General features: G+C 50.2%; 1 protein-coding gene across 2 annotated transcripts in view; it reads right to left on the reverse strand.

Annotated features, from left to right (window-relative positions):
- Nucleotides 1-17,925, reverse strand: part of CSMD2 (CUB and Sushi multiple domains 2) — a 215,475-nt gene extending 197,550 nt beyond the window's left edge. Inside the window, exons 1-2 of one of the 2 annotated variants that reach the window (XM_050326308.1) lie at nucleotides 17,432-17,925; nucleotides 17,024-17,283 (exon numbers count right to left, since the gene is read on the reverse strand). In XM_050326308.1, the coding sequence (XP_050182265.1) occupies nucleotides 17,024-17,283; nucleotides 17,432-17,436 (265 nt within the window). In that variant the 5' untranslated portion in view covers nucleotides 17,437-17,925. The remainder of the gene's footprint in view (nucleotides 1-17,023; nucleotides 17,284-17,431) is intronic. The other variant, XM_050326309.1, reaches the window with a different exon arrangement.
- Between the last annotated feature and the right edge of the window lie 6,549 nt (nucleotides 17,926-24,474).

Genomic DNA, 24,474 nt, shown 5'->3' on the forward strand with positions numbered 1-24,474 from the left:
AAATGGTCCATCGTATTTACTACCCAGGGAACCTTTTTGTAGCATGTTTATTGTATCAATGAGAGCCAGGACAGCCCCATAATCCACCTGGGATTAGCGCTGAGAGAGGCACAGGATTCCTTAACCAGGGCAGGCAGGGTGTTTTGCATTTCTAGAGCACGTGGCACCTGCCCCTCTCAGGAGCGGAATCCACCTCCCTCCTCCACTCCAGCTCCATTTCGGTGTGGAGTTCACTGAAATGAACACTAACTCAGGGCCAGGAAGCTGCACAGGACTGGCAATGTTGATCACAGAGGGGTAAATTGACCCCAGTTTGGTTCCTCCAATTCCACCAAACCATCTTTCCTCCAACCAGAGCGACGCTCAAGAGGCAATGGGGGATACTGAAACTGCCCCTCCTGCACATTTCTTACTTTAATCCTAAGTAAAGTTCATCAGGACAATTTGAGGAAATTGGGAAATCAAAGAGGCTCCATCTCCCCGTTCTCCCAACGGGATCAAAGCTCCCAAGGCTGTGAGAGGGCCGGAAAGCACATCCAAGGGCAGAGGCACCACGATCCAAACGCTTCCAAGGTCACGTGGAAGGCAACCAGCTCCGAGATCAACACAAACTCACACCATCCTTGCACAAGTGGTGACTGGGCCAGAAGGCCACAAATATGGACACAAACCCAGCAAAAAAAAAAGAACAGAAAAACAGGTCACAGTTCTAAGATGCATCAAATGAATCTGCTGCAATATTTGCACGTTGACCCAGAGGTGCTCTGGACACAGATAAAACAAAACTGCTCCTTGCAAACAAAGAATGGTTTCCCAAAAGCTGACAAACTGGGAAATGATCCATTCCCCATCAGCTGTAAGAGGAGAGAACTTCATTTATATTGGACACTGCTGGAGAAAGTCAGCAGGCACGGCGAGGAAGCCGGGAGGCCCAGGAGAATTTCTGCATTCTGTAATTTGCTGCCAGCTTTGAGTTAGTTCAGCTCAGGCCTGACTGACAAAACCTTATCTAAAATTTAATGTCATCATCATCATCATCATCATCATGGCTAGGCTTCGCGAACGAAGATTTGAAAGGGCTCTACCCACGCTTGCTACAAGCGCGCTGATGGCTAAAAAGGCCAATGCGAGATAGACAAGTCCGGTTGCAGAAGGCACAGCAGAAAGACTCCCCAGGTGATACAGACAAGACGCGATTCTTTCTGCGTTGTCTTTTCTCCTCGAGAGTGATCCTGCGTGTGTTCTCAAAAGCAGCAGCAGCGTTATAGATGGTGTGTCTCCAGGCCTCCCGATTGGAGGCCAGAGTAGACCAATGGTGATGATCAATATGGCCAAGGATGAGAGATTGTTTCAGGGAGTCCTTGAACCTCCTCTTCGGGGCTCCTCTCTTGCGGCAGCCAGTGGCAAGTTCCCCATAGAGTACGATCTTAGGGAGGTGGTAGTCCTGCATCCTGGAGACGTGCCCTGCCCAGCGCAGCTGTGTTCTCAACAGCATGGCCTCAATGCTCGTGATTGCTGCCTGTTCAAGGACAGACGTGTTGGTCACATAGTCAGTCCAGTGGATGTTTAGGATTGTACGGAGGCAGCGCTGATGGAAGCGTTCTAAGAGACGCAAGTGGTGCCGGTAAATGACCCATGATTCGGACCCATACAAAAGAGTAGACAGTACAACAGCTCTGTAAACACTGATCTTGGTACTTTTCTTCAGGTGTTTGTTTTGCCACACTCTTTTACGGAGTTTACCGAAAGCTCTGTATGCCTTTGCTAACCTGTTGTCTATTTCTGCATCAATCTTACCGTCTGAGGAGATGATGCTACCCAGGTAGCTAAACTGCTGGACTGATTTGAGTTCTGTTTCACCAATGGTGATATGGGGATGATGGGAGACTTCCTGAGGTGCAGGCTGGTATAAAACTTCTGTCTTCTTCAAGCTGACTTCCAGTCCAAACAGCTCAGCAGCCTCTGCAAAGCAGGATGTTAGACGCTGCAGAGCTACTTCTGTGTGAGCAACAAGGGCGGCATCATCAGCGTAAAGCAGCTCACGGATAAGACAATTTAAGGTCTTAGTGTGGGCCTTCAGTCGCCTTAGGTTGAACAGGCTCCCGTCCGTACGATATCGAATGTAGACACCGTTTTCATCATCGAGGTCTGCCGTGGCCCTTTGGAGCATCATGCTGAAGAAGACTGTGAATAAAGTTGGTGCAAGGACGCAGCCTTGCTTCACACCATTGGCTATTGGAAACGGCTCAGAAAGTGCGTCACCATGTCTCACTTGGCCGCGCTGGTCCTCATGAAGCAAGATGATCATTTTGAGGAACTTGGGAGGACATCCTAAACGTTCCAAAATCTGCCACAGACCTTTTCTGCTCACAGTGTCGAAAGCCTTGGTGAGATCAACAAAGGTAACATAGAGTCCTTTGTTCTGTTCCCTGCACTTCTCTTGCAGTTGTCTGAGAACAAATACCATGTCTGTGGTACCTCTGTTGGCTCGGAAACCACACTGGCTTTCAGGTAGAAGATCTTCTGCTATGGTGGGTATTAATCTGTTCAACAGAATTCTTGCAAGGATTTTACCAGCAATGGAGAGCAGAGTAATACCTCGGTAATTTGAGCAGTCTGATTTATTTAATTTAATGTACACGACGAGGAAAACACTCAGCTCTCCCCTCTGCAGATTGCAAAAACAGTTCTCTTCATCCCTTTGGCCCAGGAGCAGGAATAAGCAGGAAGATTTGAAAGGGCAGTGTTGGTGCTGTGAAGTTCCTTTTATTTGACAGGGGAGAACACTGACAACGTTCCTCCAGAATTTCTGGCACGTTCTCTCCAACCCTCAGGTCTGACAGGAGGCACCTCCTCACACCTCACTCTGGAGGCAGCACATTCCCAGCAACAGAATTCCATCATTTCCTCCAAATAAGCCACCCAGGAGGAGCTGCCCTGGCTGCTGCACCCCCCAACCCCTGCTGGGTTTCACCACACGGTGTGGAATTTCTGCAGATGAACTTGCACGTTCAAATCGTGCCACTGCAAATCTTCCAGCTGTCAGAAGGTAAATGACAAACAAAGGCACCACCTGGCACTACAAGTGCAAAGGAAATGAGTACAAAAAAGCATCTTCCACCAACTTTCAACTCCTTAAAGCTCCCGGGCCGGATCTGGGGGAGTTTAAAAGCCAGGTGGGATTTTAACTGTGTGGGTTCACACCACGTTAATGTCCAAGGAAGCAACACTTGAGAGAGAGGGAAACTGAATTTATTTCTCAAGTGCTTCGGAAATCTAAGCTGATGCACTTTGTTCCTCAGCAGAAATGAAATCTAATTTAGCAAATGCTGATGCACGGTCACTGCACAATTCAGGAGGAACAAATATACCACATCACACACACTGGCTCGCTCTCAGCAGTACAATTTATTGAGGATACAGGGCTGTCTCCTCCCTAATGCAGCAGGGTTTTGGGTATTGCCATTTTCTTTAGTTATTGGGGCTCAGGCAGAAATGTTGTTATTTCGTGTTGTTCTCGCCTGTTCCACCAAACGGACGAACATAAAAAACCTTTCCCCAAGAAAAGTGCAATCCATATCCTGCAGCCACGCAAACACAATTCCACCCTGGCCTGCAGTACCAGGAAATACCAACCCTGCTGGCACACCAGCAAATTCTCCATTTTCTCTCCCTACCCCACTGGCCAGAGCCCTTCCCCTTCACTGCATCAAACTCCTCAAACCCAGACACTCCAGGGTTTTTTTAAACATTGTTTGATCTGCCATCTGAATATTCCTTTTCCCCATGTTTACTGGCTTGAATCATTTATCAGCCACTAATTAAGCTTCCTTGCACGGTGGTTTACAAGCTCATTACAGCCAATCCCAAACAGTGAGTGGTTTACTCACAGCCCAGCTCTGACTCCTGCTCACACAATCTAAGTGAGCAAACAGGGAAAGCCCCTCCACACTGGAGAAATCTAACCCTTGTTTCCCTAAATATTCACCTGCTCAGAGCTTGAACTTAAACCTCCAGTCTCCCATCAAAGCCTTCTGGGTAATAAATAATGCAGAGTCATTCCATTAACCTCAACTTCATCAAAGGCCAGTGCACCCAAGAACATCAGCAAGGGGATGATTCGCATCTCACACAGCTTCTCTCTGAACACAGGGTGCAGAATGTAAGGGCAGAAAAAGTCCATTTGATCTGAATTCAGCTCATGCCACCAAGTGCCAAGGCAGGAAGAGTTATAAGCCCAGCTCAGCAGTCTGGGAGTTTTCAGCAGGATGGCAAAATACTGCAAATCAAAGACATCCTTCCTGAAACCAGCACAGTCCTCTGGAGACACACATCCCTTCCCTGCCATCCACCAGCCTTCCACTCCCACTCTGTCATCACTTTGTCCCTGGTAGTGCTGCCCAGGCTTTCAGACTTATTGCACAGCTCTCTTTACACTCAGGCTTTGGGCCTTTTGGCTAAACAATTCCATCTGAAGGGCTTCCCAAGTAGGAAGAAGAGAGGAACAAAAGATGCTCTAAGACTGCATTGTAGTTTTTCCCATGGGTTCTCCCTTCCTTTCCCAACCACAAATGTTTTATTGGAAAATTATGCTGATTTCCTACACGTGTTTGGGATTCCTGGTCACACTGCTGACCCTGGAGCTCCCCAGCAAACACTCCAACCAAGCCACCTCCCAGCTGGGAACCACAAATACCTGCACAGAAAAGGGAAGCTTGGACATCCCAGGCGTCACTGCCCCGTCCTCACACATCACCACACTGCTCTGTCACCACTGAACATTTCCAGAGTGTCCTAGAAATGACACTTCTGTATTTCAGATTAGGAAAAACCTGGACAGAAGCATCAGATGTCAGATCCATTCATTCATGTCAGATCCATCCTGTCATTACTTCAGACCCTGGTATTTTCCTCCTCCCCAGCCTCTCCTGGGACAGCTGATTTCCATCCTGCAGCTCACAATGCCTGTGGGCCCCTGGGAAAGGCAGGAGAGGGAAACAGGCTTGTCTGTTCCTTCTCAATCCCCCAGGGATGCAGTGATGCACAGGAATAAAGGCACCTGATGCTGGGAGTGCTGAGCTCCCCAGATCCAAAAAGGCTGGACAGCAACTAGTCAGGGTGAGTGAACCCAGTTTGTCCAGTGCTTCCCCTTCCAGTGACATTTCTGGACTCCTGGTGGGGCTTTGGACTCTCCCCAGCTGTTCCACATCTGTCCTGAAGTGCCAAGCCCAAAATTGGCCAGTGCTGCAAGCCCAGCTGGATCTGCCTCATCCACAGGGTTGGGATGGTCGGGATGGCACCCCCACCGGTACCTCCCCTGCTCTGAGCTCACCTTCTCCTTTGAACAAACTCCTTCCCTGCTTTGCCATCCTCTGGGTTTGCATTCCCAGGGCTGAGCCTTCCCAGAGCTCACATCCCACCCCCAGCTCCAGGGAGCTCTGACAGGCTCAGCGAGAGAGGAGACAGCCAATTCCAGGTGACATCAAAAGCCGTTAAAGGACAAAACGTGAATCACAACAACATGACAGGGCACACATGTCCTGTCTCTCAGCTGCACTGGCGTCCCCTGACACGTGGAGAGGAATGTCTCACTGGGTTATGCTGGGAATCACCGCTCCTAAGAGCTGCCAGATCTTCCCCCGGGGCTGGAACCCTCCCTGCCTGGCAGAGGGGCAGTGGCACGGCCTGCTGACCTGGCACAGGCTGTGCCATCCCCACCCTGAAATGGCCTGGGAGCAGAGGGCACTGCAGCCCTCACAGCCCTCACCACACCGAGGCTGCTACCAAAAGGGGACTGCCATCCCAGAGCCACCCTGGTGCCACCCTGCCATCCCAGAGCCACCCCCGTGTCACCCTGCCATCCCAGAGCCACCCCAGTGTCACCCTGCCATCCCAGAGCCACCCCTGTGTCACCCTGCCCTCCTTCCCCAGGTGCCCCCTGGATCCCTCCCAGCCACTCCTGCAGATTTCTGAGCCATCTGCAAAGCTCGCAGTCGAAACGGAACCAAAGCCAGACAACAGGACGTGTGTTCAGGAGTAAAGACTCACACGTGGTGAGAAGAAAGGGAGATGGGTTCCCTCCTATTTCACTGTCAGGAGCGGAGGCAGGAGGGCTCAAGGACTAATAATAGAAGATATTAAAAAAATTACTTCGGGGTTGTTATAAAAAGCATTTAGGAAATCCCTGCTAACACATTATTTTTAATATAAGCAGTACCAAAGTATTAGAGAAGTCTGTGTTCATCAAGACACATTAATGACACATTTTCCTGACTATTTATAGTCAGTGATCTTCCAAAATAGTGCATTTTATTTGCAGTAGCTCAAGCTGGAGAGACACAGGCACACAAACTGCTTCACACAGCACCTGATCCAACATCCAGGGGACGGCACCAGAAAACCTTTCCAACGTGCACAGCAAAGAAAACTTTGCTTGGCCAATGCTGATGAGGAATTTAAATCACTAATAACTCCCCAGCCCAGAATGCCTCGGGATCTTTCCTCAAATCCTCAAAATTTGGTGGTGACAAAGCCAACGCTGCATCCGGAAGGTTCCCCAAACACACGAGGGTCCCAAGCAGGGCCGTGGGCTCTGACTGCTCCCCTGCATCCCAAAGGACAGCCTGTTCCCAGCTCTGGGGACCCACAGAGGGTGTGTTTGTTGATGGAAGGAGCATACACAGCAAGGAAGGACTCCCTGAACCTCCCAGGAATACAGGGGGATCTGGAGCCACACCAAAGAGCCCAGGTTGGAATTCCTGCCAGGAGACTGCACCCCCAGTGCTGGGATGGGAGCAGGATGCACACCCAGAGCTGCAGAGCCTGCAAAGGCTCAATCCCTGCCAGGCAGGGGAGTGGCATCCTGCCAGTGGTACCCAGAGCAGCATCCCTGAGCACACACACACAGCTCTCCCCTCCTGGGCTCCAAGCTGACCTCCCCAGAGCCCTGGCAGTGCCAGGAGGAGAATCTCTCACTCCATGGTGTGAATGGCTGAGGCAAACCCGGGCCAGGGTGACAGTCAGCTCTCCTGTCCCTCCCACCACAATCCTTCAAGCACTGCCCTCGGATTTCACAAGTTACTTTTCAAGCCCAACACTCTGTGACCTTCACGTTCCAAACAAGCCTAAACAAACGGGCTTCCAACAATTCCAGGGCCACTCATTAACAACCTCAAGGACAGCAATTATCTGCCAAAGGACCCAGCTGCACAATTCCTGAGGAAACCAGGAATCCTGTGCAGACCATCTAAGTGCCTAAAATCATTTGCTCAGCTCGAAGAAATACCACAGTTATCCCAATATTCAGCCAGAATGGCCTCTTCTCTAGGGATATAATTTCCTTCCTTCAAAACTTTCTCGTTCAAAATTGTCTCTTAATCAATTTTGACTGTTCCCTCAGCGCCAGAACTCCTCTACGCAGCCATTGTCAGCATAATAATAATACCAGGCACTCACAGAGCTATTTCCATCTTCAAAGCACTTCACAGGCATTAACCAATTAATGCATATTCTCCCCGTGCTGCCTCTGGTGTGAGGAACAGCCTCGCTGGGTATTCCTGGGACTTCCCTTCATGGCCTCTCAGTGCCTCCAAAATCCTTCCCTTCAGTCAAGGAATCAGAGTGGTTTGGGCTGGAAGGGACCTTAAAGACACCTCCCACCAGCCCAGGTTGCTCCAACCTGGCCTTGGGCACTTCCAGGGATGGGGCAGCCACAGCTCCTCTGGGAGATCCCACTCTGGACCCCGTTTCCAAGTGGCTTTAATTCCATTTGCCATCAGAGCTCTGTCCAGCTCCAAAGCTCAACACTCCCTCCAGGCCCCCGAGAGTGGGACCTGGGACAAGAAAGATCCTTGGGCCCAGCTCCAAATCTCGTCTCAGTCTCACCAATAACTCAGGAAAGCCGAGCCTGGAAATTCCCACCACGGTAACAATTCCATCAGATGGAGAACTGAGGGTTTAAAGGGAATAACACAGCGGGCAAAGCTCCTTCGCAAGAATCTGCCCACCAAGTTTCGGATTTTAATCTGTATTTTTACACATCAATTGATGAATTTGGGTGGCTCTTCAGGCGTTTTTTTCTCCCTGGAAAGCCCAGAAGTTACCCAAGTCTCCTTTTAGGAGCTGCAGGGAGATCCCTTTTTAGCACCCAGGGACACACACACAAGTTCTGTACAAAATGACACAGAAGAAACTACTTCAGCTAATTGCCATCACCAGGATCTTACACCTCCAGATATGAAATAAATTAAAAATACCACTCAGAACAAGCAGAGAATCCACTCACTAAAAGCTCTTCACTCCTGCACCACAATTCTCATTTCCCCACCAAGTGAAATGTTCTGTGTGTATTTACAAGTGCTTTGAGATCTTCCAACAAAACCCTCTGCCAGGCATTTGTATTACAACAGCTCACACTTGTATTATTGTATTTGAATTACAAAAAGAGCCCGACAGAAAGCCATCTCTCCTGGGAATTTTTGTTAGGATATAAATCCAATTTTTACTTGATTCCGTTAACAGCACTTTCATATTCACTTCCTTTAAGTGTTGCAGCACTTGATATTTATTACCTAATGCCTCCCTGTCACCTTGAGCAATCAAGGAAAGTCACCTGAAGTTGAGAGTGCACAGAGAAGTGAACAGCAGCTGGGGGATGCTCTGCTGCTGCTGCAAAACCCACACTCACTTTTTGTCCTGTTCTGATCCAAGTCAGTACCAAGCACAAGAACTTTTCTCCTCATCAGTGACCTGCACACAAATATCCCCAAATATTCAGAGGGTCAGTGTGCAAAGTCCAAGTCATTTCCATGCACTTTCTGCATCCTCTGACCTCCATCTACACATCACTAACAAACCCACAACTCACTTCTATCAACGTCAGATTGTGCTATTTTATTTTTTCTTTCACCTCCCCCGTTCATTTAAAAGCTCATTTTCTCCCATAGACATATTCCACTTCATCTTAGTTTTCAATCCCCAAAGCAGATCAATACCTTTCTTCTCCAATCTACATAGCCCTCAATCAAGGAGTTAACAAGGGGTGAATGGAATCGACTTGGAGGTTCAAACTGGGTATTTTTTGTCAAAAGTCTCATTTGTTAACTGCACTCATGGAAAAGAAGGGAAGAAATTCTCAGTTAAGAGTCCTCAGCATTAAGATTCCTGGGCAAAAAAAGGGTTGGGGATGGGTGTTCAAAGCATTTTTTATTAAAGCAACCAACCAAAGCATAGAAATTCCAATACTGGGGTTTTCCCACCCTTGGAAGAGCTGCAGGATTTGCAGGACAGGTCACCAGAGCCTGAGGGAAGAGAACTGGAGTCTCAGAGGGGGGAACAACCCTCAAAGGGGTCAGATTGTCCCTCTGACCAATTGTGTTAATCCCAACTGGGAACAAAGTGTATTCACACCCTCTCAGGGACAAACTCCCCATCCTTCCCACACTTCATTATCCCAGCAGGTGAACCTTATTTTAATATTAACAGACTGAGTCCTCCTCCAAGTGGTGCTTAACTTTAATGGAACATCTGGGGATGGCTCGTGGCAGATGTCCAGTGTCAGGAGCAGTGTCTGACCTTTCCCTAATGGAGACAAAACAACAATAGAGGCACATCAACAATATGCTGCACGATGCAGGAAAGGGTCTTTAAAAACAGCCTCGACTTTGGAAAAGCACCAGCTCCACTGTCCTTTGGAAGGAGAGCTCCTTTCTGGGAGCAAATAACTTTTTCCTTGGTATTATTACTTGGTGGCTGAAAGGGAAAAGGGACATTGAGGGGTGCCTTTGTCACAGCAGAAATGAGCTGCCATTTTCTGTCCCTCCAACTGGAACTGTTCACCACTGACCAATAAAACTCGAGTCAGATATCAAGGAAACCCAACTCATCCCTGTTCTTTCAGGTAACAGGCTCCAGTTCAGGCCATCTGACTCCAACAGCAGTGATGTAAACGCCATTAAAAACCTCCTATTTCCAACTCTGCTTTCACTGCTCTAACTAAAAAAAAAATATTGATAAACTGCTGATAAATAACAGGAACCATAATAAGCAAACAAGTTCTCCATTTGATCTCTGCCATCCTGGAGACATTCATCTTCTCAATTAGCTAGATAATACTATTAGGACAGTACTATTTTTCCCCTCTGTAGACAAGAAGCTGAAGTTCACAGAATTAAATAACTGCTCCCAAGCCAGAGTGTGGGGCAGGTTAAACTCAAAAGGTCCTGACCATCCTTTCTGCCAACACCCTGCTTTTCTAAAGACCAGTGTCCAATCCCCTGGTGCTTCTGGCACATTCTTAGTATAAAATCTCCTCCCCTCCCATCTCTTCTGAGTACCTTGTGCTTTAAAATCTGCAGGCTTGGCCAAAATGTGGATATAAACATATAAAAACTGTAAAGGCAATTCCACACGAACTGCAAGAGGAGCAGAGCAACCCATGCAAAGCCTGCATTTGATTGCATTCCTTTTTTGACAAGAACACTTCTTGAAGTTCAGCAGCAGACAGACAACTTCCAGCTCAGAATGTCATTCACAATTAATCCCAAATTGTACATGAAATGGTTGAATTCACTCCATGCAATCAAGGGAGAGAACCAGGAGCAGGAAACCTGTGCAAGCTCATCAACGTGGTGCAATTTGTATCTGCTGAAAGCTCCTCACAAACACCCACCCACCCCCCCCAAGATCTCTCTCTGCAGAATAAATCTGTAAATCATTTGAGGATCCTGCAAATTCTACCAGGTGGGGGAGGGAAGCAGGGACCGAGGCTCACACCCTGAGGGACCTCCAAGTGCCAACAGCCACAGGGAGCAGCAGGAATTGAGCTCTAACAACTTCTGCAAGTCCAGGGAGTGTGCAAATAACGGGAGAGCACCGAACCAGAAAATCCCCAGTTGTGGTTAATTCTCCAGCTGTGATTAACTCGTCTCTCTTGGCTATTCCAGCCCCCCCTGCACCTCCCAGGAACGCTGGCTCTGGGATTAGCAGGCTGGGTGGAAGTCTCTTGGTCTGCACTGAACTGACAGCTACAAATATCTCTACACTGAAATAAATTCAGGTGGCACTGAGGAACCCAAATAAAGCCATTTGATTAGGACAGAGCAGACTCCACGTTCCAGGGAGCTCATGCGAGTCAGAGGCCAAAAGAACAAATCTTCCCTTCCTTTGGTTTTAAAATGTTCCAGATAAAGACACCTTTATTTGATATTCATTGTTGGTTTATCTGCCTTGAAATGGGAACTGCAGACATTTTGATAAATGGATTGAGAAATTGTTCTGTTTCAGGGTAACCACTGTGAAACACCTCGGCATCCCTCGGTACAGACAGAGCTCCCACCTCGTCCCAGCGAGGCAGCATCTCCAGAACCACCCCAGGAGCAGCACTGGGGCATTTCTGAGCTGATGCTCGGGGTGTCAGGACTCACAGGGGTGAGATCTGCTCTGTTCCTGCCTCTGCTGGGTGACCCTGGCCGAGCCTTCCCGTCCCTGGCTCTGCCTCCCACCTTCCCCCACCTCCAGCACAACATCTCTGGGCACCAACTGCAGCAGGAGGAGAAATAAATGCCTTCTAACGTGAAGGGAAGGGGGAAATAACTTCCAGCAGGATCCAGGATGCTGTAGAATCCCTTCTGGTTTGCTGGAGAGCAGGAGCTGCCTCCTGAGGACTCCAGGAACTACAAAGCCCAAACGGCAGCGGGGGTTGAGAATTTCTCGTGGGAGATCTTGGCTGCAGCTCCAGCCCACGAGTCCTGCAGGGCTGATGAAGGTACAAAGCTGTGTCCTGGTGACACTGGTGGCCTTGCTTGTGCGTGGTCCTTGGCCAAGCCTGGCTTGAGAAGCCAAATCCCAGCTGTGTGTGGGCAGAAAGTCCCTCTGGGTTGTAGTTTCCACCCATCTTCAGTCCTCCAGCACTCAGGAATTATATCCAGTACTTGTGGGTAGCTTAGATTGTTCACTCTGCCAGGCAAGGGCTGATTCCAGGTGTATCCAGGAGGAATTTCTCCCTGGAAAGGGTGGTGTGGCATTGGCAGGGGCTGCCCAGGGAGGTTTGGAGTCCCCACTCCTGGAGGTGTCCCAGGAAAGCCTGGCCATGGCCCTCGGTGCTCTGGGCTGGGGGACAAGGTGGGCATCAGGCACAGGGTGGACTTGGTGATCTTGGAAGTCTTCTCCAGCCTCAGTGATCCTAGGATTCTGTGTGTTTACCCCTCACTGCACAGGTCAGGCCCCAAAGCTGCTGACTGCACCACTCCATCAACACACCGACGCCACATCTCGCACGGACGTTTCTGCAAGTCATGTTCCACTTCCTCCAGCTCCCCCAGATGTAGGCCACCGGTTCATGTTCCAGCAGATTTTTGCAGTCAATAATGGGGAAGGATTTAATTTTTTAATTACTCCCCTCTCACACATCTCCCTGGCAACCACAGCTGCTCCAGCCCTCACGGTTCCGAGATCCTTCTCTCCTCCAGTGAAAGTCAGAGAGCATCACATCTCCCCCCTCCAGGATTATTTTGACCTCTCAGAAATGCCCAGCAGGACTCTGACACAGCCCCCAGCTCCCTTCTCATCCAGCAAAACAAATGCACAAAAAAACCCCCAGGCAGTTCATTACTACAGGGTGATGCCTGTACCTTGTGAGGACAGAAAACCCTGCAAGGAGTGAAGGAGGGAATGCACCTGGCACTGGGAAGAAAGGAGAAACACCACACTGTGCACTGGGAAGTCCCATTAAAAAAAAGAAGGAAAACACCCCAAAAAGTCTTTCACTTTCCTGTCAGGGAGGTACAATTCCCATACAAGCTCCCTGCAGCCCCCATTCCTGCTGGCTGCGTGCAGGGCAGCAGAGACAGTGGAACAGAGTTAATTTGATTTCTCTAATCAGCTCCTGAACCTCCCAATGCCTAAAAACATGGAAGAGAGTAAAGAAGTATTATTTAAAATCCACTCAGCTAAGCACAGCTTTGGTAGAATTTCACTAAAGCCAAAGCAAAATTACTCCAGCCCTGTGTCTCGGGATACTCCTGATAAAAATGGAGTTAGTAGGAATTTTTTTGCAGTACTATGGACACAAAGAGAGTTAAAGCTGCCTGACCTTGCCCCCAAACTAACCCTCCACATTATCATAATTTCCTCTGGTCAAGATCCAGGCCAAATCCAAGCAGGGGCTGGGGGGGGGCACCAGCAGGGACACAAGCACAGCTGTGAAATTTGGCATTTCCCAAACAAGTGGCCTCTCAGGAGCCAGAGCAAGGCAACAAGCAGCACACAGTAATTCCACGGCTGGAAGTCCTTGGAGCACTGGTGGGAGTGGTTTACAGCAAACAGGGGGCCAGGAATTAATCTGCTTTTGGGGACAACTGAAGGACAACGAGGCACAGCCAGAGCTCAGGAAACTGCCCTGTCTGGGGCACTGAGCAACAGCTCCACCACACCCTGAGCCCTAAACCACCCTGGCAGGAGGCAGATCCACGGGGATCCAGGGCAGATGGTCTGGATCACATCCCACACCCCCACTGTGACAGGCACAAGCTCCTGACAAGTGCAGGGCAGCGCTGGGTGCCACTGCAGGGATCCATCAGCAGCTGCAGACAGGGTGTCCCTGCGAGGGACAGAGTGACAGACCCAGCTCAGCAGTGAGAAGAGCTGGAGCTCAGATGTTCCTCTGCAGCTCTGAGCAGTCACAGCAATCAAAGGCAGGCAGTGACAGGCAAGGGACAACTGCACAGCAAAGGGGGGTCTCTGCCCTGGATGGGGATCTCACTTAATCCAAGGAGTGAGGAGAAGGGAAATCACCTGCAGGGTGGGCCTGGCAGTGCTGGGTTAGTGGCTGGACTGGATGATCTTAAATTACTGGACTTTTGGAGTCAAAGTCCCAACTGGGATTGATGCACATGTGCTCTCTAATGTACCTGGGCCTCACCTCTCTGCAGTACAACCACACACCAGCACCTTCCACAAGCCAGAACAGACCATCAAAGAGAACAATTACAATTAACAACTTCCATCCTTAACGGAAAGGGAACATCGTTTTCACAGGAAGCCTCACCAAGAACCACACTGTGAGCAGCCTCACACAGGGCTGTAACCATGGTAAAGGAACAGACAACAAGCCTGTTGATTTAAACATCAACTCTGGTTTTACTATATCCCATTCAGGATTCATAATGTGTCTTTGGACAGACCCCAACTCTCATTCCAGCTCAGGTCTTTAATTGAAGTTTCATATAAACCCATCGTATTTACCAACTCCACCTCTTATTGAACTGTCTCCTCTCATTTATCCCACTGGTCCTACATAATTAAAACCACAGTGAGTGTTAATTAACCCCTCGTGGTCCCTCAGGTGACCCTTCACTATGGTCCCTCACTGAATTATCAGTGCAGGTTAAATCTCTGCAACTAAACCCACCTGCCCACTGCTCCTGACCTCACCTCAGAGCCCAAACCGAAACTCATGAACAGCTTCCTGCTCCCCCACCCCTCAGAGTCTGCCAAAAACTATTTTCCATCAAGAAAAAGAAGACTTACAATGGGTTTAAAACTGAGGAGATGATGTTTCAAGCTGGTGCACCCTTCCTTAGCCCAGTGCAAACCCAGGAGCTGACCAGCACGGCACAGTGTGTAAATAATGGCATCGAGCCCCTTTTACACCAGGCCTTCCAAAGACATTTTACCCGTGCACATCCACACACACAGCCAAACACACCCCCCAAATGCACCTAGCCAGCTACCCAGAAGGGACAGAAGGCATTCCTGTGCCCACCTGAGTGCCAGACAACAAATGGAACTCCAGGATCGCCACCCGCGTTTCGTTTCTGAGAGGCCGCGCGTGGATCGCCAGCGACTGGCAGGTAAAGGTAAACTCAGCGCCCTGTGCACACCCTAACAGTGTGGAATCCCCACTGCACCCTTCAAACTGAGAGGGGAACCACACACACCACCTCTTCTCCCCCCAGCACCCCCAGACACGATGAACTCCCAATCTTCCCCCATTCCCTCCAGCTCGGGCCATCTTTGCCCAGACAGCTCCCTTATCCTGCCTTGCCACAGCAGCCCCAGGGGGAAGCACACGCTTTGTGCCCCTTTTTAGGACATTTCTGGGCAGCAGGACTTGCCCCATGGCACAGCTGATGTGATGGGGGCAGGATTTCTTCCCCTTTTTTTTATTTTTAAGGCGGTCAGAACTACAGAATGCTAGTTCTACAAACACAGCTCTGCTGCCACACCATGGAACTCGCGGTTATTGCTTCCCACACGGACCCGGGGAACGGCAGAGGCTGGACACGAAGCCTCCTGGAACTTTGTTCTCCAGAGGTTCAGGATTTGCTCAGCGAAGGTGCTGGAAGTCCCAGCCCAGACTGAGCTGGTTTTGGGTGATTACACCCCAAAACCCACCAGGGAGCTGCAAAGGGTGGGTGCTTTCACTCTGGGTACATCACAGCATATCCAGCACCGAGCCACTGATCTCAAAGTTGGCATCCTGCTCAGGCAAAAAGATCGTTGCTGGGATGCCAGAACCGGAGGGGAAGAGCTATTGATCAATGCCTCTGGCTCTGATGCAGAGAAAAAAAACCATCTGAGGTCTAAAAAGCTGTTGCAGATCTTCTGCTCACAAAGAAAAACAACACAGAGCATCAACCTCTGGGTGAAGGATCCAGAACAGAGAGCTCTAAATGCACAGAGAAAGGACCAGGGGCCTGAGCAGAAAAGGATTAGATACTCTGCAAGGTACAGTATGAATAAGCTCCAGACAGCTCAGAAGAAGAAAGGAAGCTCCAAAGCCCTGAGAGAGTAGATCAGGTATTTAGGTATCTCTACATCAGTTTACTTGTCTGAGAAAAGCCCAGCAGAAGCTGCTGGAATGCTCTTCCTCTGTGTACAGGCTGAATGTTCGTGGTGAAGGCAGGAAAAATGTTCACTACAGTAAATATCCGTCCTTAATCAGGACTTGCAGGTTGGCTGGGTGGGTTTATACCCTTCCCTACCAGACTTCCAGCCAGCAAAACTGTTCAGCTCCACTGCAAGAGTGCTCAGGAGGAGCAGTTCATCCTCATTCTCCATCCCCTTAAAGGAGATCTGCCTTACATAATAAAAATCAGTGTTGCATTCCACATAAAGTTTCCCCCCAAAAAAAAACAACCCCCACCAAAGGCAGGGAGCTTTCATCCACATCCCCAGCAGCCACACATTCCTCCAGCCTCGGATACAGCAGACAAGACAACGTTCCTTGGAAACTCTGGGAAATCGGGGCACTGCACAGTGTGGAAGAGGAGCCACTGCCAAACACTCGGCTCTCCCACTCTTCCCCCTCCTACACACACACACACAAGGACAGTCCCTAAATATTTGCTGTTTAACACCAGAAATAAACTTCAGTCCTTGCATATGCTTTTGCTCACGGAAAGGAGATGGGAGACAGCAGCAAACTGCCCCCAAAATTCGAGTCTTCTCCCGCTCTCCTTCAAGGCAATAGGTGCATGTTTCCTAAAAACCACCGTGCTGAGGCCAAAAAGCTCCTCTGCAAGAGATATTCAACTTGGAAGGCAGGAGGAAGAAGAGGAAAGTGCTTCCATCTTCACACAAGGCATCCAAAAATCTATTTCATCAGCTGTGGGCAAAACCCCAGGGTAGGGAAATTCTGAATTAAGATGCAAGGGAAAGACAGAGGGGAAAACCGTGCTGGCATTTCTCACAGTCATCGTGCCCATCGCACACGGCAACCGTGCCCAAATGTGACCCACCGGAGGAAGGCACTGAGATCACACAAAGCCACCTCTTATCACCCCCATCGCTCGAATCCCAAAGGATGCTCAAGGGAACTACACGGTCCAAAGGGCTGAGGAAAATATCCTGGTTGTTGAGCATGCCAGGGAAGCATGTGCCGACACAGCAGCGTGTGCAGGCAGTGCCACACACCCCAAACCCCCCTCCCTGCCCCCCAAAACAGCGCTCCTTTCATTTCAGGAGCTGGGGGATTAAAACAAAAAATGCTCCTAAAGTTGCCGGGTCTCTCTGAGCCACTTACCCGTCACGGATCCAGCCAGGAGCCCCACGGAGAGCAGCAGCACCCGGCTCCAGGCGCTCACCTCCACCGGCATCAGAGCCACGATCCCCAGCTTGCCCCAGTGCCTCCCGAAGCTGCAGCTGCATCCCGGCTGCTCCCATCCCAGGGAAGGTTGCATGTCAAAGGGCAGCAGGAATGGGGCGTGCTGGGGGGTTGGTGGTTCTTGCTGGGTTTTCCCCCCTTTTCCTTCCCCTTGGCGATTGGGATAGTCCTCGGCTCGGCTGGATGAAGAGGAGAAAGGAAAGATAGAAGGGGTGAGGGGGAGGGAAAAAAAAAAAAAAAAAAAAGCAGGTCAGGCTTGTGATTTCCTTTCCTTTTCTTTTTTTTTCTCCTTAATTTTTTCAGCCCAGGAAAAAAAAAAAATCCCACCGCATGGAAGGCTCTGAGCTTCTGCAGCTGGAATGAACCAAGTGTGGCAGCAGCTCGGGGAGAGGAGAGGCGAGGAAAGGAGAGGAGAGGAGAGAGGAGGGCTGGGGCTGGCGCGTCCCTCCCGGTGGCTGTCTCAGAGCCAGCTCCTCGGCAGCAGCACCACACGCTCCTCGGGGATTTATACTTCTTTATTAGCCACTTGATTAATCGTTCCCATAGCTTTGTCCTCTTCTAAATGCTGGGGAGGGGAGGGGGGGGGGGTCGCGGTGAGGGGCCACCAAAGGGATCTGCCTCGGTTGTGATACCCCCTCCCCAAACCCAGCACCATCCTCCCACCAGAACCAGAGCCCACAAATTAGGCTTTGGCAGCGTGTTTATTTTTATGTACTACAGGTTTCTCGCTGAGGAACCGGTCCCCCAGCCCCCCATTTCACATGGAGTCTGGCACACACACACAGAGCATCGCTGCTAGTGAGACATCTGCGGGCACAGACCCCCCGTAAACAACTTGATGATATCGACACAATTCTGGGGATGAAGCAAATTTTGTTACAAACAGATCACAAAAGAGCCCCCCCTTCCCCGACCCCTCCCAGCCTGTGGCTTGTCCTCCCAGCGACTGATGCTGGTGGGACTGGTCCAGGGGCACCGAGGCGGTGGGAAAGGCTGTGCCCCCCTCCCAGCGAGCTGCTGCCCTGGCAGGGCTGGCAGAGCCGTGCCTCTCCACCACCACCTCCCCTTGTTTGTGTTTGAGCATCTCCTGGTACCTCGGTCCCTGGAGCTGCAGGCAAGATGGGGAAGGGAGGGAGGGGATGGAGGAAGGAAGGAATGCAGCCGGTTAACGCCACATTCGGGAACTTCATTATCGTGCTAATGATGCTCGCATCGAGGGACGAGGCAAATGACTCAACGCGACACCAGAGCCCCTCCAAAAATAAATAAATAACAAAGAAAAAGACACTCTGGAACACTCGAGCATCCCCCCCCCCCTCCCCCTCCTCGGCAGCGCCAACTCTGCTGCTCCCTGTGTGACAGGCTCGGAGCTGCCCCTCTCCCAAACCCTAGCAGGGGGTGTTCACCAGCCCCACACGCCCCTCCCCAGCCCTGCATTCCCCGTTTTCCCCCTCTCTCCCCCGGGATGCGGGGCCGGTGCCCTCGCCGGGGTCGGGCCGTTCTCCATCCCGGTTCTCCCCCGTCCAAACCGGGGGCTCCCCTCGCCACCCATCCCCCCTGCTCCGGCTCTTGCATTTGCTGCAGTTTCTTGCTGCAAAACCCCCTTCTTCGCTCTCCTGTTCCGGCTGCCTTGAATGAGCTTATTTGACAGCTAAAAAACAAATTATATCGAGGGCTTTGCAAATCTGTCCCTCCACCCTCGGATCAATCCTCCTTCTCTCTTCTCCCTTTCCCTCCGTCCCCTCTGCATTTCAATCCTTCCACTGCCTACATTGTGAGCCGCTGCCAAGAGCCAAGGCAACCAGGGGCTGGTACATGAAAGAGTTGCTTTATGTCTGTTTAAGCTGCAGCTCCTATTCAAACAGACCTGACTGTGCAAAAGGCACAGCTCCACCGAGGAAAGGCTCCCGGGGCAGGGGGGACTGCACCCCACGGCTCCACACACGGACACAGCGATCCCCCCCTCGCCCCCCGGAGACCCCCCAGCCCAATATTGGATGCAGCTGAAGATGTGCCTTGGTTGCTGCACACCCGCAGGGCAGGGGCTGAGCCAAAGGCAGCCCTGCACCGAGAACAATCCACAGGCATAATAAAGGCATTGAGGAGACACAATCCCACTTTATTCCCGGGGAATCAAATCGTATCCATTTCAGAATCCGGGGGGGGGGGGGTCCTCGCTAATAAGTTTCCTTCGCTAAACCACTGAGGTTTCAGAGGGACCCCTCCAAAAAAATCCTGCCTTTATTCACAAAACAGGCAGTTGTGAAGCGAGCACACACCATCCCTGCCGTCACGGGTTCCTCGTCCCTAAAGGAAGGTTCTGGTTCCCAGACCGCTCACTCCGCGTCCCACCTTGCACAAAATCCCCTCTTGCTAAAGACAATTCCTGTCTCCCGTGCAAACACCCACCGGGACACAAATCCTGCTCTGCAGTGCCACCCGCAGCCAGAGCCGGGCTGGCTCTGCTGCCTCCAGCCCTCGCTGCCTGGCACATTCCTGCAGGGATGAGCCCACTTTTCTACCCTCAGCCCCCACCCAAAGGCTGAGCTGTTTGCGATCCCTCCGAGCAACACCAGCACATCCCCACCCCATTCCAGCTGTCACACATCTCTGGATATTGGGAAGGAATTCCTCCCTGGCAGGGTGGGCAGGCCCTGGCACAGCTTTGCCCAGAGAAGCTGTGGCTGCCCCATCCCTGGGAGTGTCCAAGGCCAGGTTGGAGCATCCTGGGCTAGTGGAAGGTGTCCCTGCCCATGGAATTAAATGGTCTTTAATGTCCCTCCCAACCCCAACCCCTGTGAGATTCCATGATCACCTTTCCGAGGTGCAACCAGCTGGAACACAGCCTGAGGGCACATCGACTGCTGAGCGTCCCAACGAGGCAAACCCTTCCTGCTTTTTCCACTAAAACCACTTTTCTTTGGGGAAAAAAAAGAAGCGTGTCCCATGAAATCCAACTGCTTCAGATTCTGAAGCACCCTAAGCAGCTGCTGCAGTCGCTTCCCCACAACATTTAAAGAGAAACAACCAACACACATCAAAATATTTACAGGAAGAAGCGAAAGCGGCATCAAAGGAGCAAAATTGAAAATTAAAGTGTTATAAGGAAGCTACTGTAAACAGCTGATCTGCACAAAGAGGAGCTGGATTTAGCACAGAAAAAAAAAATCATGTTTCGCAGGACAAATAATGGGAAGAGAGGGAAGCTCTTCAGATTAATGGGATGATATTGACTGGCTGCTCCTGAAATAGAACATTTCTAAACCCAGTTCGCAATCAAACCATCAACACGGGTCTGGTTCTGAAAGTCCAAACAAACCATCACACGAACCTGGCCCGTCCTGCTTGGGACGTGAAAGTGCAAACAGAGATTTCAACCTTAAAAAGGAACTTCCCAGCTGAGGAAATGGGACAGTTCTCCAGGTGAACCCATGGAGGAACAGGAGGGGAAGGCACAGCCTGTGAAGCCACCAGAGACAGGAATGCCACTGAAAAACGGGGCAGAAAGTTGTTCCTGCGCTCGGAAAGAGCCCGACAATGTTCTATTTTCACATCCACGGTATCAATCTGTTTGAGGTTCTATTACAGAGAATATCTATATTCTTTAAAAACAGGGGGGAAGCAGCATCCTACTAATTATAGTGATCCTATGATTAGAGGTAATTAGATACATTTACAATTTAGAATTTCCTAATTTTAGCTGTTTGTGAACCACGTATGTATCCATAGTGTGTGTACAGAGCACCAGCCATTCCCTCCAGCTAAGAAGAAACTGCTTGTTTATTAATATCTTTAACCTCCCTTTGTTTAACAGGAACTACTGCAACAGTGAATTTAAAAAAAAAAACAGTTAAAGATAATGCAGGTACTTCAGATTTTCTACTACCTTGGTGATCACAGCGTGGCCAAGTCTGAACTTCCCACCAGCTTCCGTTTTTTTTTTTTTCCAGCCATTCCAACTTTCCACAACTCTGGGGAACAAAACAGACCCAAATTCTGTGAGAAGAGAGCAGAACACCCCCAGGCCTGTGCTGGGGGACACAACCTGTTCCTATTCTGACAGCTGACTTCTGATTTGTAGGGGAGAGGAGGAAACCACATCACTGCCCTACTACAGCAAGTTCTGTGGAGAGATTCCCCCTGGCTCTCCCTCCCAGAACCCATCCTGTGAAAAAACCACCCAAAAGCGGCTCAAGGCTCCTAAGAGCTCCATTAGCAGGGAGAAGCAGCAATAATCTGGCAGTTTGATGCAATCCCCTGGTGCCTGACTGAATTCCTGGCTCGGGTTTGGTTCTACACTCAGTGACAAAACCTCAACTCCCTCCCCAGTGAGAGCCACGGGAAATTTGAAGTGAACCCAGCATTTCTCTCCTGGCATTCAGAGAAAAACCTGCTATTCATCTCAGTCCTGGAAGTCCTACAAGGATTTCACGTTTTCCCCACAGTGAACACTTCCATCTCGAATAATCCCCTCTGATTTATGGGGTAAGGAACAGCTGGATGACAATTCACCTGAAATAAATTTTTTTTTTAGGATGACAGAACAAGAAGGGGCTTTTTTTTTGCCCCTCCTTTTTTTTTGGTATTGGAAGATGGAGACAAATAATAAAAACATTTTATTTATGACAAATGGCTGAGCTGTTTAGAACTGAGTGTTGGGGCAATAAAGATGGTTGCTAGAAGAGCATCTTGGGCACAGATTTCAGAGACAGGAGCTTGATTTGGGTGTTCAGAGTGAGAGTAACACAAATACACTTGAGAGCTGGGAGGTGCAGCTCCACGAGTGACACGTTCCTGCCCTTATTACCTCGAACTCATGTTAACCCAGATGGCAAATCTGACTTTTCCTATTAAAGATCAAGCCATAAAGCCTGGGTGAGGATTCCTGCTGAACTGCACTCCCCGGGGTGTTCAGCTGGGGGGATTTCAAGGCTCTGACTCTGCCAAGGAGCTTTGGCCCTGCAGAGCAGCTTCTGCCTCCTGCAGACAGGGCTGGGGCTGCCTGGCTGCTCCCTCCCAGCCCCTGGAGGAGCTGATGGATCAAAAGTGCTTCCCCTCTGCAGGCAAAGAGCTTTCCAGCAGGACAGGCTTCAATAACGGCTCATAACTCAGCATCCTTCAGGAAGGACAGGGTTGGATCAACCTGGGCTAGGGGAAGATTCCCTGCCTGGGATGGAGATGGAATAAGGTCCCTCAAGGTCCCTTCCAACCCAAACCATCCTGGGATTCTCTGATTTACTGAGTTTTAAACACAGCCCCTGATACACAAACACCAGAATTTTTTCCTCTCCTCCTTCTTATAACTCGAAAAGAAATCCCTTCCCTTTTAATGTAAATAAAACAACTTATTTGTGCAGACCCAGCTGAAGGCAGGAAAAACCCCACAGAGTGTGTTTGCTCTTGTAAGGCTGACAAACAATCCCACCACGACCCTCCAGGTGACATTTTGCACATTGTAACTGCTTTACTCCTCACTGTTCCTCTTTCCACACCCCATCAACATCTATTCTGGGCTACCCAGATGGCTGAGGTGCTCCAGGATGATTTGTAAGGAGGAATTTGTGTTGGCAAGACGTGCCCAGCAGCCTTTTTTTTAATCCCCGCACCTCTGTAAGCCAAAATTCCAACCAAGATAAATTAGACAAGCAATTAGGAACCTCTAGTGTTCCCACAAAGCATCAACATCCTTCACTCCCCTGGCCTCCTGGGGAAGGTGATGGGTTGGTAACATCACACAGGCTGAAAAGGGTTGGTAAAATAACACCAAGGCAGGCAGGAGAAATGAAACCACGGCCCAAACATCACCCCCAAACTCCCACCACCATCAACAATGACCTCACAGCCTCAGCTCCACTGCCAGATCCTTATTTCTTTCAGAAGTCACTCCTGAGGCTTTGCCCAAGTTCCTCTTGAACACCCTCTATTAAGTCTGTTACAACCTTCCTTTCAAAAAGAGTTTTTACAGAACAAAGTAATTCCTTACTTCTGTTTTTCAAACCCTAAACTTGGAGCAGAGTTTCCTTTGCCTCAAGTCAGGCACGTTCTGCCCCAGCAAATTCCCATTTTCTCTAAGTGGAAGCTTGGATTTTTCTCCTGTTCAATCCAGTGGCTGTTTTTCTCCAACATTCCTAATGCAATTAGCATAACAAGATAAAGGAATCATCAAGTCCTTCCCCATTTTTCTTCCTTTATAAAAGGACTGATGACAAACTGGGAATCAGGATCTGTATTGAATTACATTTGCCACAAAAGAGTTCATTAAGTAATAGTACATAATAAAAATCGTCTGTCAGTTTGAAGGATGGACCAAATCCACTTAAGGAAACAGCTGGTTATTTTCTGGAGCACTCCAGGGCTCCCACGGTCAGTGTGTGCAAGGAGGGAGACTGGGACACAGGGAAAGCAGGAGCAGGTGGAAAGCTAAGCCAACTTCTGGGCTTTTCTGCAGTTTTACTGTGACTGGAGGTAAGGTTTGGCCCAGGGCAGCCCAGTTTCAACCTCACTGTAGCGCTGGAACAGCTCCTTTCAGCAGGAAAGGGAATTGAGGGAATCGGGACGTGCCAGACCAGGAGATGCTTCAACAGCCGGAGCACCACAAAAATCAGGGCACGGAATCCCAGGATCACTGAGGCTGGAAAAGCCCTCCCAGCCCATGGAGTCCACCCTGTGCCTGACACCACTTCTTGCTCCCAATTTCCAGGCACGAAGCTGCACCACCACAGCCTGGCAGAGAACCAGCACTGCCCTCAACCAGGAAACACAAACCCAAAGGTGCTTCTGACCTGCCAAGTGTTTGCAGCAAATCTGGGAAAAGAATGAAGAAGGATCTCCCTCTGGAGACATTCCAAACCCACCTGGACACATCCCTGTGTCACCTGCTCAAGGTGACCCTGGCTGGGCAGGGGGGTTGGACTGGGTGATGTGCAGAGGTCCCTTCCAGCCCCAACTGTTTGTGGTTCTGGCATCAGTGCTGCTCCTCTGCTCTGAAGAGCCACACTGGCTCCTGACACAAAATCCCCCTCCCTTTCCACACTCTGCTCACTCACTGAATAATCCAAACCCACACTTGGGCTCCAGGGATTTGTTCCAAGGTCTTTGAGGTCTCAGAACAAGCCACTGACAGCGAGGGCACTCCAGGTGACCCCGTGTTGGGAGGGAAGGTCACCCCTGACACGGCATCACCCCGAGCCCTCCGTGCCCTCCTGGCCCCCGGGTACCACAGCAGGGCCTCAGCAGAGCAGCCCTTCTTCTAAGAGGTCACTTCCATCTTCATCTTGTTGGCTTCCCCAGTCACAGATTTACTACCAGGCACGTTCCTAGTGGGGCTGTTCTCCCACACGTCCCCAAAAGCTTCAGCCCAGGCTCAGAGG

This window comes from Myiozetetes cayanensis, unplaced genomic scaffold, assembly GCF_022539395.1.
Source record: "Myiozetetes cayanensis isolate MyiCay16 unplaced genomic scaffold, myiCay2020 scf31, whole genome shotgun sequence".
NCBI lineage: Eukaryota > Metazoa > Chordata > Aves > Passeriformes > Tyrannidae > Myiozetetes > Myiozetetes cayanensis.